This window comes from Protopterus annectens, chromosome 8.part0 (assembly GCF_019279795.1).
Source record: "Protopterus annectens isolate FY-2018-M chromosome 8.part0, PAN1.0, whole genome shotgun sequence".
In the NCBI taxonomy this organism is placed as follows: Eukaryota; Metazoa; Chordata; order Ceratodontiformes; family Protopteridae; genus Protopterus; species Protopterus annectens.
Window position 1 is genome coordinate 1,567,732,171 of NC_056741.1, and position 15,722 is coordinate 1,567,747,892.

Sequence of the window (15,722 nt, forward strand, 5' to 3'; positions counted from 1 at the left end):
GATTTGTAAGGGGTCTTGCTTAGCAAGATAACAATACTTTGAATCAACCCATAACTCAGAACTCTTCCAGGCATCTAAAGATAACCCTGAATACCATATGCAACATCCATAATGCAACCAATGTAGCAGCATGTGCAGTAGACAACTCTTCTGCACCATGCCAAGCTCTGCAGAGGTGATTTTTGCAGACAGCTTTAATGCATCCTTTATGAATGCCCCATTTGGTGTTTCCTCTCTGTTCAGACCAACTGTTAAAGAAAAGTTAATCAGGTGCAAGCAAGATGGGAAGTCACTGTCTGCTGTGAGAGTTACATTTGAATACTCTCAAGAGATTATTCAGGAGATATCAGAAATGATGTTCATCATACTAATCACTGCAGTAGCCTTAGCTCTATGGGTTATATCCTGCATAGGATATAACAGCTGGCCATCTTCCAAGAATTCAGAGCACCTTCTATGCACCCAAACTGTCAACCAGCTTGCACTGAGCTTATTAAGAAGACATGTTTGGGAGCCAAGCCCTTCAGAGCTGTCTTGTCATGAAGAGTACACTCTTCTGATGCTTTTGAGGATCGATGATTGGTTTGTGCCATTCCTTTGCTGGGCAAATAAGTTCCCTTTGGGGAAAAACTTCCATGGACTGTCATGATTTATTTTTAAACAAGAGTGCTCTTTTTTCCTATCGGTTTAAAACTTGTTTAAAGTATTTGAAAACCATTTTTGTGGAGATATTGTGTTTATTTTAGTTTTTGGAACTGGAAATGTGTTTTAGAGGGCTTTTTTACTACATTGTTATGTGAAATGGGTGAGATTTAATGACTTTTATGTTTAACAGGCTCTGCTGCTTGTTTTCCTCAGGAAAGAGGCAGTATTTTCAGCTTGACTATGGAACAAACTGTTAATCCCATGGTTGATCTTTCTTCCAGCTACAAAAAGAGAAGGTTAAACAGCCTTTCACACCTCATCAGGCTTGCTGTTTGCCCCATCTGCAGGTGGGTAACTGTGCTATGGCTATTAGTTGTACCTCAGACTACTCATCTTTTACCCTGGATCCCTCTGGTGTAGCACATGTAGCCACTATGGACTGGAGGTTAGCCACATCTTCTGTGGCTACGGTGGGCAAGGTTCATGATTTCATAGGTGTGTAACAGGCTAATGGCCATGGAGCCTTTACAAGCTTAGCCCCAAAAAAAAATTTGCTCAGGCACCATGCCACCCAATGTTAGCTCACAGTGCCCATATCCAGTAGTGCAACTGGAATGATCCCTAGAGTGAACTTTCTGTTACCCATCCATTTGTCAAGATTTCTCTTGAAGAGGCCCAGTGAGGTGCTCTGCTTGGCATGAATGGGAAGCTTATTCCAGAGTATGGGAAGTCTTTGGGAGATGAACCTGTCCCTCTAGCATGTTCTGTTAATTGTGATAATGAGGCTGTGATATCTGGAGCATGTGGCATGGGGGGATTGGGATTTCTTTATGTGTAGCATTTCAAGTAGGGTTGGGTCGGACATGGCTTTGAAAGTCAAGCAGAGATCACCTGTAAGTAGACAATAAGAGACTGAGAACAGCTGAAGTTTCTTGAGTCTGTCCATGTAGGACATGTGTTTAAGGCCTAGGATGCTTTTTGTGAGGTACTTTTGTGGCGTCTCTAACTGTTGTAGGTGTCTGATCAGGTACATGCCAAATGGGGCATAATATTTGATGATTGGTCTAATGAGGGATGAGTAGAGAGGGATGATGACCTCTTTCTTCCTGGATGTGAAAACTTTGGTTATAAGATGTGCCACGTAGAAGGACTTTCTGACCACAGTGGCAATGTGGTGGTCAAAGGTGAGGTGCCTGTCGACCTGGGTGCTCAGATCTCTTCAGTGTTTAGTGGGCGCCCATCAACATGGTAATTCATGGGAACTGAGTTTTTTAGGGAATGATAACACATATTTTGGTGTTAAGATTCAGGCCATGGTTCTGACACCAGTCATTGGTCTCAGAGAAGCCCTTTTGTAGGATGTCTGCATCACTTGGGAGCTTATAATGACTCCTAGCTTGCAGTCATCAGCGGACTTGGTCAGCCTGGACTTCTGAGATGTAGATGGCAAACAGGAGAGGGCTGAGGACCAAGCCCTGTGGGACTCCACTCGTGACTGATCAACAGTCTGACTTGGAATCTGCAACTTTCACTCTGTGGGTCCTGTCTGTGAGCCAATTTGCAACCCACCTAGTGATGTAAGGATTGATGCCTAGTTTGGTGAGTTTATCAATGATACCTGAGTGGGGAATGGTATCAAAGGCCTTGGCCAGGTCGAGGTAGGCTGTGTGCACTGCCTTACCCTCATCCACAGCCTTGGTGACTGCCTCGAAGAAGTCAACCAGGTTCAGCAGGCAGGATCTCCCCTTGACAAAGCCAAACTGTGTGGGATCAAGAGTTTGGACATTGCCTATATCTGTGTTAAGCAGGTCCATGATGATGCACTCCATAACTTTGCATACCAGGCTTGTCAGGCTAATGGGGTGATAATGAACTTGAACTGAGACAATATGAATGGATTGTTAGGTTGCAAGCAGACTCACCACCAGGCTTAAATAGTACTGTTAGTTTAAATCCGATACTGGTAAAAAGACAGAAAGATAATATTTGATGGAAATTTTATGCCCTTTCTACGTTTTATATACAGGTCTATTATTTTTGTATATAGTTTTGCATTTCATTATGCCTTGACATCTTATGGTATTTATATCTATATACAATGAAAGTAGAAACTATTTATTATTAAGTTTTAATTGTTATTAAATGAACAGGATTTGGTAGGCTGAGTGTATCATGTGATTTAAATTGAACCTCTATTTAAAACTTGAAAAAGTTCACTGTTTTTATATGCTGATGAAGGGTGGATAACCCGAAAGCTTCTTATTAAATCTTAGCATTTTTAGTGATTCGTGTGTTGTTATACAAGTTCTGCAGTGTGATAATGGGGTGATAGTTCCCAGGGTCTGTAGTTGCTCACCTTTTATGGAATAGAATGACTGTAGCAGTGTGCCATTCATTAGGAACATAGCCTGAGGTAAGGTTGTGATTGAACAGGACACACAGATGTGGTGCCAGTTCATTTTGTAGCTCATGTAGGACATAGCCAGGGATATTATCAGGTCCTATGGATGCTGTATTCTTGGCTTTGGACAATGCAGCTTTTACCTGTGCCACAGAAATGGTGGGTAACAGGCTTTCATCTGGTATTGTGATAGGGCCCTTGGAGGGGGGAGAGGGGTAAAGTTGGCACTGAATGTGTCAGCCAGTAATGTTGGCTATATCTGTTGGTTCAATATAGGAGGTGCCATTGTGAGAGCCTCTCTTGTCTGTCTTGGGAGAAGGAACAGGGAAGGCTTCCTTATTTTGTCAGAATGCTGTGTCCTCTCAGGGAAGCTGCTGCTGCTATCACTAATACCAGTGTTGGCCCTATTTTCTCCTGTCAAAAAGAAACAGAAAACTAATCATATATCTAATCCTCCTCAAATTTCTTTAGACTGGAGTAGTTTATTGGGTCAGTCTCATAGTTTAATTCAGCCTACTAATCCCTATTATTAAGTAGTTTCTGGTAAAAAGAAAGTGTGAGACTTCTTTTCCTGAAGAAATTCAAGAGTCTGATTCTGGACAGGAAGATGAAGTTGAAAGATGCATGATTTTCTCCTCAGATCTCAGATTCAGACACAGAGGAGAGCTCAGTTTCTGATTCTCATTGTGTGGGGTTCTCTTTCTTTGATATTATTTCCAGAATGTGCCAGTGTTTTCAGGGGGAGAACACTGAGGTTTCTCAGTCTTTTAGAAAACACTATGAACGGTCACAGAAGGAGTTTCCAGAACCTTCACCTATTCATCCAGTTCTGACAGTTTTGGGTGATGTGTGTTACTTCCTGCAATTTTCTTGATTGTCAGCCAGATGCCCCTAAAAAGTCAGATAGATTGTATAAAGTTCCTCAGTCTTAAGCTTTTATGCACTATTCTTAAACCTGACCCAGCAGCTGTAGCTTTAGTCAATCCTACTGCTGCTACACATTTAGTTAATTCCAGTCCTACTCTTTCTGATAAGGATGGTAAGAGTATTGATAATTATGAGGAAAATTTGTATGCTTCTGCAACTTTGATTTTCAGAATTTTGAATTGTCAGGCTCATATGTTAAAGTTTGTTCAGACTAATTGTGAAAGTATGACAAATGTTTTGTTTGCAGTTTTTTCTTGTGAGGAAAAATCTACTTTAAATAATGTAGTTTTTTTACCTATGCAAGTCACTACTCATTATTTACTCTGTTTGTATGACTTGGTTGATACTTCTTCCAGGGCTATGGCAACTGGTGCTGTGTTGAGGACGTTTGCCTGGCTGTGTCCTCAGAACCTCCCTGATGATGTTAAAAATGAGCATTCAGATTGTACAGCCACAGGTTCACCTGCATGCAAGACCACATCTTCACACTGCTGTTGGTAATATCATCTCAGGATGGGGACAGACAGTGTCACTGTGTCATCAGACTTTAACTGATATATTTGAGTTTCATCATCATTAGGCCCTGCGTATGTGCCATTATCTGCCAGTTGTCATTCCCCACCTTCTAGTGGTGTCACCATTGCATTGATCTGCTTTGTAAATATGTAGCAACAGAAACAGCACTGTGAGCATGAGTGCTTGTGCTTAATCTGTATGCATGATAATAATGCCGGAGTATTGTGACCATGAGTTGTTGTTGTTGCTGTGTCTTTCGGCTTTTCCCGGTTAGGGGTCGCCACAGCGGAACTCCGGTCCGCTAATGATTGGCAGTAGATTTTTACGTGCCGAGTTGCCAGCCCTGATGCACAACCTTCAATGAAGGTACGCCCATTCACGCATGTCTCCACACAGAAGACGCTTTAGCTGAGAATCGAACAGGACAACGTCTAACTGTGAGGCGACAACGGTACTTGTGCTTAGGTAAACTCAGCAGTTGCAAGGGCCCGTGTTGGGGGGGGGGGGTGTTGGCTTAAATCTTGTGTAAGTAAAAAAAAAAGTAAAACTACACTTTTCCTTCTGTTCCCATATGCAAACCCAACCAGCAGTAGGACCTAGCAGTAGACAGCAGCACACCATCCAAATCAACCCAGAACTTTAGCATTAGGACATAAAATGCCCTAGACAAGCTTGTGTAATGCAAGCCTCATTAGAAAAAACTATGTGGAGATTTAATTATTACAACTGCATGGCAAAAAGTAAGCAGGGAGATCAAGGGTAAGGAAGCACAGGGAGATCAAGTTATTGCTCAAGAATGCTGAGGTAAGGTAGCCATTGGGATTCAGGGATGTGTGTGTGTGTGTGTGTGTGTGTGTGTGTGTGTGTGTGTGTGTGTGTGTGTGTGTGTGTGCTTGTGCAATGCCCCAGTTAAGGGCACTGTCTAGTGAAGGGACTTTGCTCAGAGTCAAACCCGAACTATTGGCAACAAGTGCCTTAAACCTCCACACCACCAGGTCTCCTTTAATTGTATTTCTTGCTTCTTTTTTTTACTTTGTAAATCACTAAGGATTATGGTGTCAGTCATAGAGTTTCCTCACTGTGTTATTCAGTGTCAGTGGTGAAACAGTTAGCATACTTGTTTTTGGTGCAGAAGGCTGTGGGTTTTCTTCCCACAGCAGGTAGAAAAGGGCAGCAGACACAGAATTTGTAGGTGAAGCACTGAAATGTAAAGCTGCTTGCCAGCAGAAACCTCTTTATTAGTTATATTTATTTATTGACATTTGTTAACCGGGTTAGTCCAACTGGGATATTATCCCATTTTCAGTGGAGACCCGAGGAGAAAAGCTCCAGAAAATACAATATATGATTACAGAACAAGAAAAACAAGTATTACAAACAATAATAGCAAGCAATAGAAATAAACATCTACCGGTGTAGAAATAAACTACATTTTTTTTGACAAAATTAAATTCTTAGTTGCTGAACAAATGGGGAGAGTCAAGAGTGATAGTAGGATGTAATGAGAGAGATGTGAGTGTGGGAGGAGGGGAGAGCTAAGTAGGTTCATAGCAGGGACAGGTTCTGGAATTGAGTAAATGTGTCTTCAGTTCTTTTTTAAATAGTGGAGTATGAGAGAGAGAGCGTATATCCAGGGGAAGTTTATTTCAAGCTTGGGCCACAGAGTGTTTGTAGAGTTGTTTACCAACAGACCTGTTAGGGTGGTAGACATCAAGCAATTGCTGATTTGAGATGCGGAGAGATCGAGAAGGGGTATAGATGGAAACAAAGAGAGATAGGGAAGGACAGCAGGAGGGTTTAAAGAGCATAGAGTGCAGCATGTGAAATTGGTAGAGATGAAGTAGTTGTGGGAGTTCCAGCCATTGTAGAGACTTTAAGGCAATACAGTGGTGTGTGTTGTTTGGGCAGTTAGTAATGAATCTGGCTATTTTGTGGTATGTTTGTTGAAGTTTGTTCAGGGTAGTAGTTTGAGTATTTGTGAGAACTGGCGCAGCATAGAGGAGAGAGGGGAGGAGAAGTGCTTGTCCAAGGGTGAGTCTAGCCTCAGGAGTGAGGTATTTTCTATCCCGATATAGGAGACCAAGTTTTTGATGGGATTTCTTTATGCATTGCTGTATATGCTGACTGAATTTTAGTTTATCGTCAGTGATAACCCCTAAGAGTTTAGAGTGGGTGTCAGGATGGATGGCTGTATTATTACAAGACTTAATGACAAAGGAAGATCTATGTTGAGCAAGAGAATGGGGGAGGAAGAGCAAGAGTTTGTTTTTTTTGGGATTGAGGATTAGTAATTTTTTTGAAAGCCATTGTTCGGTGGAGAGTAGAGCTTTTTGGGTTAGAGTGTGCAGGTCAGAGATGTTGTCGGCTGTAGAAATAATAGTGGAGTCATCAGCGTATTGAATGAGAGAGGAATGATTGCAAGAGGTGAAGAGGTCATTAGTGAAGATATTGAATAAAAGGGGGCCTAAGATGGAACCTTGTGGAACCCCAGTAGAGATAGGCAGGAAAGGAGAATATGAGGAAAGCCAGTTGACAGATTGTTGGCATCCAGATAGATAGCTAGCGAACCAGCTGAGGGTGGAGGAGGATAGGTGAAAGTTTGCAAGTTTCAATAAAAGTAAAGGATGCGATACAGTATCAGAAGCTTTGGAGAGGTCTAGAAAGAGACAGGAAGTAGGTTTATTATTGTGCAGAGATTCTGCAATGGTGTGGGTGAAGGAGAGTAAAGCAGTAGTAGTGCTATGATAGGGGCGGAAACCATGTTGAGTAGGGGTGAGTAAGTTGTGATTGAGAAGGTGGTTTAGAAGCTGAGTATGGATACATTTTTCTAGGATCTTAGATAGGGGGGATAGAATGGCAATAGGTCGATAGTTGGTAGGATCAGTAGAGTTGCCTGCCTTATGGAGAGGGGTGGTGTAGAAAGATTTCCAAAGAATAGGAACAGTAGAGTCTAGCATGGATCTATTAATTGATATAGTCACTAGGTAGGCAATAGAGTCAGCTGCAAGTTTGAGAAAGGTGGGAGGTAATTTATCAGTAGAGAGAGAGCAGGGTTTGTGTTTGAGCAGTAGAGATTTGATGTAAGAAGTTATAGTTATAGTTCTCTTTAATGTTGAATTATTCACATGACTCTCTTATGTAGAGATTGTGCATATTGAGTGATGCTGATGGATTGTAATGACAGCAATCTGAGTGGCCTTCTATGGTTGAAATTTTCTGAAATGGGCAGTTTTGTCATTACTGTTTCATACGTTTTGTTTTACCGCTTATTGGAAAAATGTTATCTGCATATTTAAAACATACTCTGACAAGTGGTGTACTATAAAATAAGGAATAAAATTGAATACAATCAGGAAGGTGAATTAAGAAATACATGCATTTATGTATTTACGTGTGGTCCTAAAAATGTGTGCAGGGGACCCATAGTTTGAAAACAGCCCAAAGGTACACTTAATCTGCTACTGGCCAACTACATTTTCTGTGAATGTGGGTTTCCATGCAGACTCAATGAATGTGAGGGCAGAGGAGTTTACTGTTGCTCATGCTATGTCTGTTTTCATTGTGAGACTGTATTCTTTTGTTTAGCAATTGGCTATCAGTGTTTGTGCTATAAAATTCGAAGTAAGAGATTTAAATTAAATGGAAATATCAGTAATCATTGAAGAAGTAAAGAAAAAAATAGTATTCCAGCTGACTTTATAGTAACTGGGGCGAGATAGTTGAGCAAGTAGAATGGTTGTGGGGTGCTGGTTTCCAGGAAGACCTAGTTGCAGGAAGGGGGGAGATATTCCATTACTCTGGTTCTGAGCACAGGTAATTGTGCTTAGTCTGTATGCATGCTGATGATGTCATAGTAGTGTGAGCATGAGTACCTGTACTTAGTATGTGTGCATGTTAATGATGTCATTGCAGTGTGAGCATGAGTACTTGTACTTAATCTGTATGCTTTCTAATTATCTCATAGCAGTTTGAGCATGAGTACTTGTGCTTAATTTAATTTGTAGGAACGCTGTCCATAAGGACTGACAGACAAGTTACAGGGAGAGGTTGTCCTGATATTGTGAGTTGCCTTGTTGCCAGTTTAATTTAGGTATCCCATGCAGGTCCACACACATTTAAATTACAGACTTTATGTAAACTGAGTTCCTGTGCAAGAGCACACATCTTTAGGAAGAATGACCAAGACAGGTTACCGGACAGTTGCATATTACTATATATCTCAACAGTGCTACCTATAAATATCCAAAATACTGTTTTTTCCTCAAAACACAGTTCTCTATATCTCTAAAATAGCTTCCAAGGGGTGTATGAGGTAGCATACAAAATGGCAGCATATTCTGTATACCGGTAAGTTTATACATGTTTGGATGGTGTATCGATAAAGGAAGCATACAAGCATTGTACTATGAATTTCCATGAATCCCTTTGTTGTGGTGCTATGCATCAGTGAAATGGTGTGCAGCTATCTGTTTAGGTACATGCCTGATCTCTAGTGGCCACTCTGTCATGCAGGAGACCTACATAAGTGTGCGTGTCACTTTTTGAGCAGTGACAACTTGTATTTAACCATTAATCAAGAACATTGTATATGTATTTCACAGGCTATCATTTTATTCCTCATGAATGTGACGCCAGTTTCAGAGGATATTCACACATCAATGGCTACACTGCTAGTATTTATCAGAAAGCATCTAGCCTGTACAGAACATGCCTTATTTCCTCCAATACCACTTCAAGGGGCACTTGCTGGGCCCTGTGGTGCAATCCTCAGAAAAGATAATGTCTAGTGTGACCTGGCTGAGGTGTTGATAAGAGCAATGGGCATTATCAGGTCAGGAGAACAGTACAGACATCATTATGATGGCCTGTAATACTACCACTCTGATGATGTCCATGCATGAGAAGTGAAAGTTGATCAATAATACTCCAGATGGTATTATGAGTGGTTGTCTTTGTATTTTTTTCTTCTTCTTCTTCTCTCTCTCTCTCTCTCTCTCTCTCTGTCTTTTTTTTTATGCTTGGAGAACTATTTCGGATGCTGGCTGGTCTTTGTCCCAGAGGGCATAAAAATGTGTATGGTGCTTCTATAGCAGATGTTAGTAGTGTTGGTTATAGTTTGTTTTTATTTACTGAGGGTCTAAGTGTTACATATGAGTTAGTAGTAAATAATCTCAATGAACACTTAATGCCAAAAAAGAAATGTTATTCATAAAAGGAAATGCTCTCACAGCAAGTACACAAGCTAAGGAAGAGTCAGATGCTGGTGTTTGTCAAGGCATTTATGTGAACCGTCTGCATCTTGTGGCTTTAACTAGACAAAAAATGAACTACTCAGAGATATAGAATAGTGACAGAGCAGGCTGATGCCAAAGTGTCTCAGTAGTTACAGGTAGAACCAAACTTAACTTTGGAAGAGGAGCCATGAAACTTAGTCATGTGGGCAAAAAAGATCCACTGGTGTGGCTAGACAGAGAGGGAAGATAGGAATGATCAACCAATGCTGGCTCAGCAGTTCTGGGGAGAGGGAGGTAGTCCAGGCTCTCTGCACACCCATTAAGTGTTGGATGGACTCCCTGCTGCAAATGGTTTACTGTGTGGCTGGGAGTTTGTACATGAGTAGAAGCACACATGTACCTCTTTAAGGTAGCAACTGTGAAACTCGCAGAGATGCTGCAGGATGTGAGGGAGTTAGGGTACACTCCTTATCAGCAATGTGAAGTTGCACCAGATTCTTTGATCTCCTCCTCAGACCGGACATGGGTCAAGTTGAGAAGAAGGATGATAAGGTGGGTCCAATAAATGCAGTGAATGAGGACAGGAATTGGTAGCAGATGATGGTCAGCAGTGGAAAAGGGGAACAAAAGAAAGAGAACACATAATTCTAGAGAAAAGCAAAATAATGAGGTGATAAAAGCCAAAGATCAGCACATAGCACTTCTAATTCTGTTAAACATTAATACAGCAGTGGCTTTGAATCAACATGTATTTTTTGAACAACAGTAGTTGTGAAACTAAAAGAAAACAGTAAGTATGAAACTGTAATGAATAATATTATTTTATGAAGGACAGGGCAAAATATGACACAAAATCATGGACATTCTGGAAAATCAGGGATAGTTGAGAAGCATACTGATGTTTATAGACTCATGTTTATTAGGTTTATTGTTCAAAGGTAATTTTCATCTTAAAAATGGTTTGTATGAAATTAAAGCAGCATTTCATCAAGAATAATTATCTGCTGTTTTTCTGCTTTTCACAGGTTTGCTCATATTTTCCTGAACCCTGGCAAATATGTGTTCTCTGACAATGTAAACTCAGCTCATAGTTTAACTGTCATTGTCAATGAATTTAATGTTGAATGTGATCCATCAGTCTCTTCTGTTCAACCTACATCCCCTCTTCAACTCATCAAGCATGGTGTGCAGAAACAGAAAGTCCTCCATTTGACTCCAGACTGGCCAGCCATTACAGGTATGCAAAGAAAGGTGTATGTGACAGATAAAAAAACAGAATTAACCATCATATTATTTCCAGTTTTGAACACAGCACAGAAATCTGTGATTGGTAATGAAATATTCACCACACAGTGATGCTTAGAAAAAATGTGTTTGTTTATTCAATATCTTGAATTAAGAACTAAAGTATAAAAAAAAAAAACAAATAAGAGCAGATAAGATAAATTACTACTCCAATATACAAACAAAGCACAAAGCATGCTCTCAGAAATTCTGGGCTAACATAAATAATAATCTCCAACCAGGCAAAACTGGTACCCCAACCCCAAATATTCACACATCTATAGGTAACATTGCCACTCAATTTAAGGAATATTTTACCAACTCCATTTTAAAATTAGCAACAAACTCTCCACCCACCACCCTCCCACATTTACCGTACTCCTCACCCAAACAAAATTATTTGTCCTTCCAACCAGTCCAGACCAGTATAATACAAAGATACCTGTCCAAAATAAGACCCTAGCTACTGATAAACTCCCAGCAGAATATCCCCATATTGCAGCCAAAGCTATCTCATACCCTGTCTCTTTAATCATAAATAGGTCAATCTCCAAGCAAGATGTCCCAACCCTTTGGAAAATTGCACATATAATACCTCTACACAAAGGTGGAAACTTAACTGAGTTATCAAACTACTGGCCAATAACCATACTATCCTCACTCTCAAAAATCCTTGAGAAATGCATATATTCCCAAATATTAAAATTTCTTCTTTCTAACAATCTCCTAGCTGAAACACAACATGGTTTTCGACCTGGACACATCACCACCACTGCCCTTATCAGTTTCACCGATCAAGCAAATCAACAAAGAAATGCAGGTAATCTAGTATCAACTGTATTTTTAGACCTCTCAAAAACATTTGATACAGTCTTCCATAACAAACTACTGACTGTTCTCTCAGAACTTAAACTCAACAACTCTGCACTCCTGTCATTCAAAAGACTACCTTTCTGACCGACAACAGGCTGTTAAGTGTTAGGACAATCTATGCCCTCTTCTCTCAGTCACCCTAGACGTACCTCAAGTATCTATACTTGGCCCCCTGCTCTTCACATTGTTCACAAACAGCCTTCATAAAGCCATCCTTCATGCAAACAATTCAATATGCCGACTACTCAACCCCAATCTACTCTGTCCCCTCTCTCAAACTTCTACAGAATAGAACCCGAGAGTCCTTTTCTGCAATTGAAAAATGGTTAGCAGTCTCCCAATTAATACTCAACCCCCCCCCCAAAAAAAAACAGCTTGTGCTCTTTCATCCTTGTAAATCTATAGACCTCATTCCCCCTTTCACAATTATCACCTCTGACAACACCCATATCACATCAGGTGCACATATCAAGCTACTAGGTGTTATCATTGAACAAAACATGAAATTTGACAGTCACATAGCTTAAACTATAACTAAAGTGCACAAAAAACTAGGCAATTTTACAGATGCAAAAACTACCTGACCTTCAATAGTAAAAGTTCCATAGCAAGAACCCACTTACTCTCAACACTCCTTTATGCTTCTCCCATCCTAGTTAACCTTATTAAAGGCGATCTGAACAAACTACCAATATGTTATAACAAGATAGCTAAATTTACTATTAACTCTTCCTACAGATCTCATCATTGTCTAGCCCTTCAACAACTGTCCTGGATGAAATTCCCCTAACCTATTTGCCCTAAATCAACTCAACTTAGCCCACCAAATTTTCTACTAATCCAAAAAAACTCCAGCCCTGTACGGCCTAATCACACACTACAGCAACAGCCGAGAGCAAATGTCTACCAATAAAGGTCTGGTAGAGGTATCCAAAAGTAAACATTGCTCTGGTGATTCCGTATACTCTTATACTATTGCAAAAATGTGGAACACCCTCCCACTTGAAGTTAGGGCACAAACAGACAAAATCAGTTTAAAAAAACAGTTAAAATCATATCTCAGTAGGTCATAGATATGTAAATGTTCTGACCCAGGATAACTCTTAAAAGATCACTCTGTACCAATTATACCTATTATAAGGGCTTCCATTACCCAAACACCTGTATCATTTCTCACAACAAAAAATATTCCAGTGTTTACAGAACTATATATTAAATGTCTCAGGTTGTGAATACAGGGATTCTGGTTGAACATGTATGCAGAGTCTTGACTCTTTCCAAAGTACTGCAGATACAGTTTTTGTATTGCTAGTTCTGTGCAGTGTAATTGCTCTGTTCACTAGAATTTTGGTATTGCCTGTGTAACTATTCTGTTCACTGAAATTTTCTTTTGCTTGTATAACTGAATTCCTATATTGCGGTGTGGTGTAACTGTTATTGCATTTTGTTCTAAATTTGTATTACTGTATGGAGCTTTTCTCTCCAGGCCTCCACTGAAAATGGGCAACTTTGCCCAGTCAGACATTTCTTGGTAAACAAATGTAAAATAATAATAACAAATAATTTATTTTATGTTGATAGATGAACCAGGCATACAGGACCATTTTTCAGTCATGGCTATGTTACAATGATATGTTAAAGTCAACAACATATCATGGCTAACAAAACAGATCATGCTATAAGCAGTGAGACAACACATACTGCAATTTACATCACAGCAGCCTACACATTTACATCTTTAATGGAAACGTAGAGTATTGTTAAAGCAGCATGCTTTTATAGTATTCTTAAATCTGTATATAGATTCATAGACTGTTACTAGGCTAACAGCCCTAGGGGCCTTTCTAAGCCTAACCAAGTTTTCTGGAAAGAATAATGATGTCCTGCATCCAAATTGGACATTAAGGACCAGGCATTTATAAGTTACCTCTCTTTATAAGGGACATGGGTGCCAGGCCTAGTGTAAATTTCCTGTTCCCCATCCACTTTTCTAGGTTGTGCTTAAATAGATAATAGATGAACTCATCTTCACATGGATGGGAAACCTGGTGCATAGGAGGTGCAGTCTCTGGTACACATATCTATCTCTCCAGCATGTTCTGTTTATGTCACAGGCAAAATTCATATATCTAAACCTTGTATTTCTGGTGCTGTTTGCCTTATGAATATGTAGTAAATTTATAAGTGTGGGGTTTGCGGATGCCTTGTAAACCAGGAATAGATCACCCCTCAGTAATCTGTAGGTGACTGAGTAAAGGGAAAGGGCTTTAAGGCACTCTGCATAAGGCAGGTTTGTTATGCCTTGTATTCTTTTTGTAAGACACTTTTGAGGTCGCTCTAGTTGCTGCATATGTCTGGTCAGGTACATACCAAAGGGAGCATTGTACTCTATGACTGGTCTGATAAGAGCAGAGTACAGTGGAATAATGACCTCTTTGCACCTAGATGCTATGCCCTTACTTGTAAGCTGCACAGCATAAAGGATATTCTCACCACTGTTGCCAATTGTTGGTCAAAGGTAAGGCTACTGTCTACGTGCATACCCAGATCCCTGACCACTGGGTCGACTCTTAGGAGTGTATTATTAACTTTGTAATTAGCCGGGATGGTTGATTCTCAAAGGGTACAATTATGCATTTCTTAGCATTGAGTTTAAGACCATGGCTTTGGCACCATTTGTTAGTCATAGATAGACCTTCTTGAAGAATGCTAGTGTCTACAGGGGAGTTGATGATAACCCCCAAGCTCACAATCATCTGTAAACTTAGTCAACCATAAACGTTCAACATTTGCTTCCATTTCAGAGAAATAGATGGCAAAATGGAGCAACCCAGTACCTAGCTGTACTGGGACGCTGCTATTGACTGGCCTCACATATTTTGACCTTCTGGTTCCTATCAGTGAACCAGTTGGCTATCCAGTGGGTGATAAAAGGGTTTCTACCTAAATTAGTGAGGTTGTCTATAATGCCTGAGTAGGGTATTGTATCAAAAGCCTTGGCCAGGTTGAGGTAAGTTGTGTGCACAGTCTTACCTTCATCCAGTGCTTTGGTGACCCTCTCAAAAAAGTCCACCAGATTTAATAAGCATGACCCTCCTTTCACAAAGCCTAACTTTGATGGGTCCAGTGTTTGCAGGTTACCTATATCCTCATTTATCATGTCCATGATGATTCTTTCCATAGCCTTACATATGAGGCTGGTAAGACTTATGGGCCTGTAGTTACCCAGATTAGTGGTTGGACCGCCTTTGTGCAGGGGAATGACTACCATCTTCTATTCCTTGTGCACAAAACCTGACTGAAGGCTCCAGTTGAAAAGAAATTCAAGTAGACCATCCCAAGGTGTTATCCAGGCCCATCAGTGCAGTGTTTTTGGCCGTGGAAAGTGCATTAATGAACTGTTCTCTAGTAATGGCTGGGTGGATTGTGTTATGTGGTATTTCCTTTGGACTATCGGGAGGGGGAGAGTGGGGAGAGAAATTTGAGCTGAACCTCTCAGCCAAAAGGTTGACAATTGCCTCTGGCTCAGTGTGGGTGATACCATTTGCAATAAGTTGTCTGCATTGTTGTGTATTTCTTCTAAGGTTACCGACATAGCTGTAGAAAGCTTTGTGGTTATCCTTTGGCTGAGAAGCTATGTTTTCTTCAAATGTAGCCTCTGAAGTATTAATTAATCCTTTTAGCTACCTGTTTAGAATGCTCAGGGGGCTTTTGTATGTATGGCTTTGTTCCTCCTACGCTTGCCCAAGTTTTTTTTTTCTTTTGTTGTATAACCAATTGATAGTGTGATTCCACTAGGGTGGCTGGTCTTTTGAGTTTGTCTTATTCTTAATACAGGTGGG

At 40.4% G+C, this 15,722-nt stretch overlaps 1 protein-coding gene across 1 annotated transcript in view; it reads left to right on the top strand.

Moving 5' to 3' along the window:
• LOC122808514 overlaps window positions 1-15,722 on the top strand; it is a 1,519,214-nt gene that overhangs the window by 347,314 nt on the left and 1,156,178 nt on the right. The window contains exon 7 of the mRNA XM_044079469.1: window positions 10,749-10,960. Within this exon, the coding sequence (XP_043935404.1) occupies window positions 10,749-10,960 (212 nt within the window). The remainder of the gene's footprint in view (window positions 1-10,748; window positions 10,961-15,722) is intronic.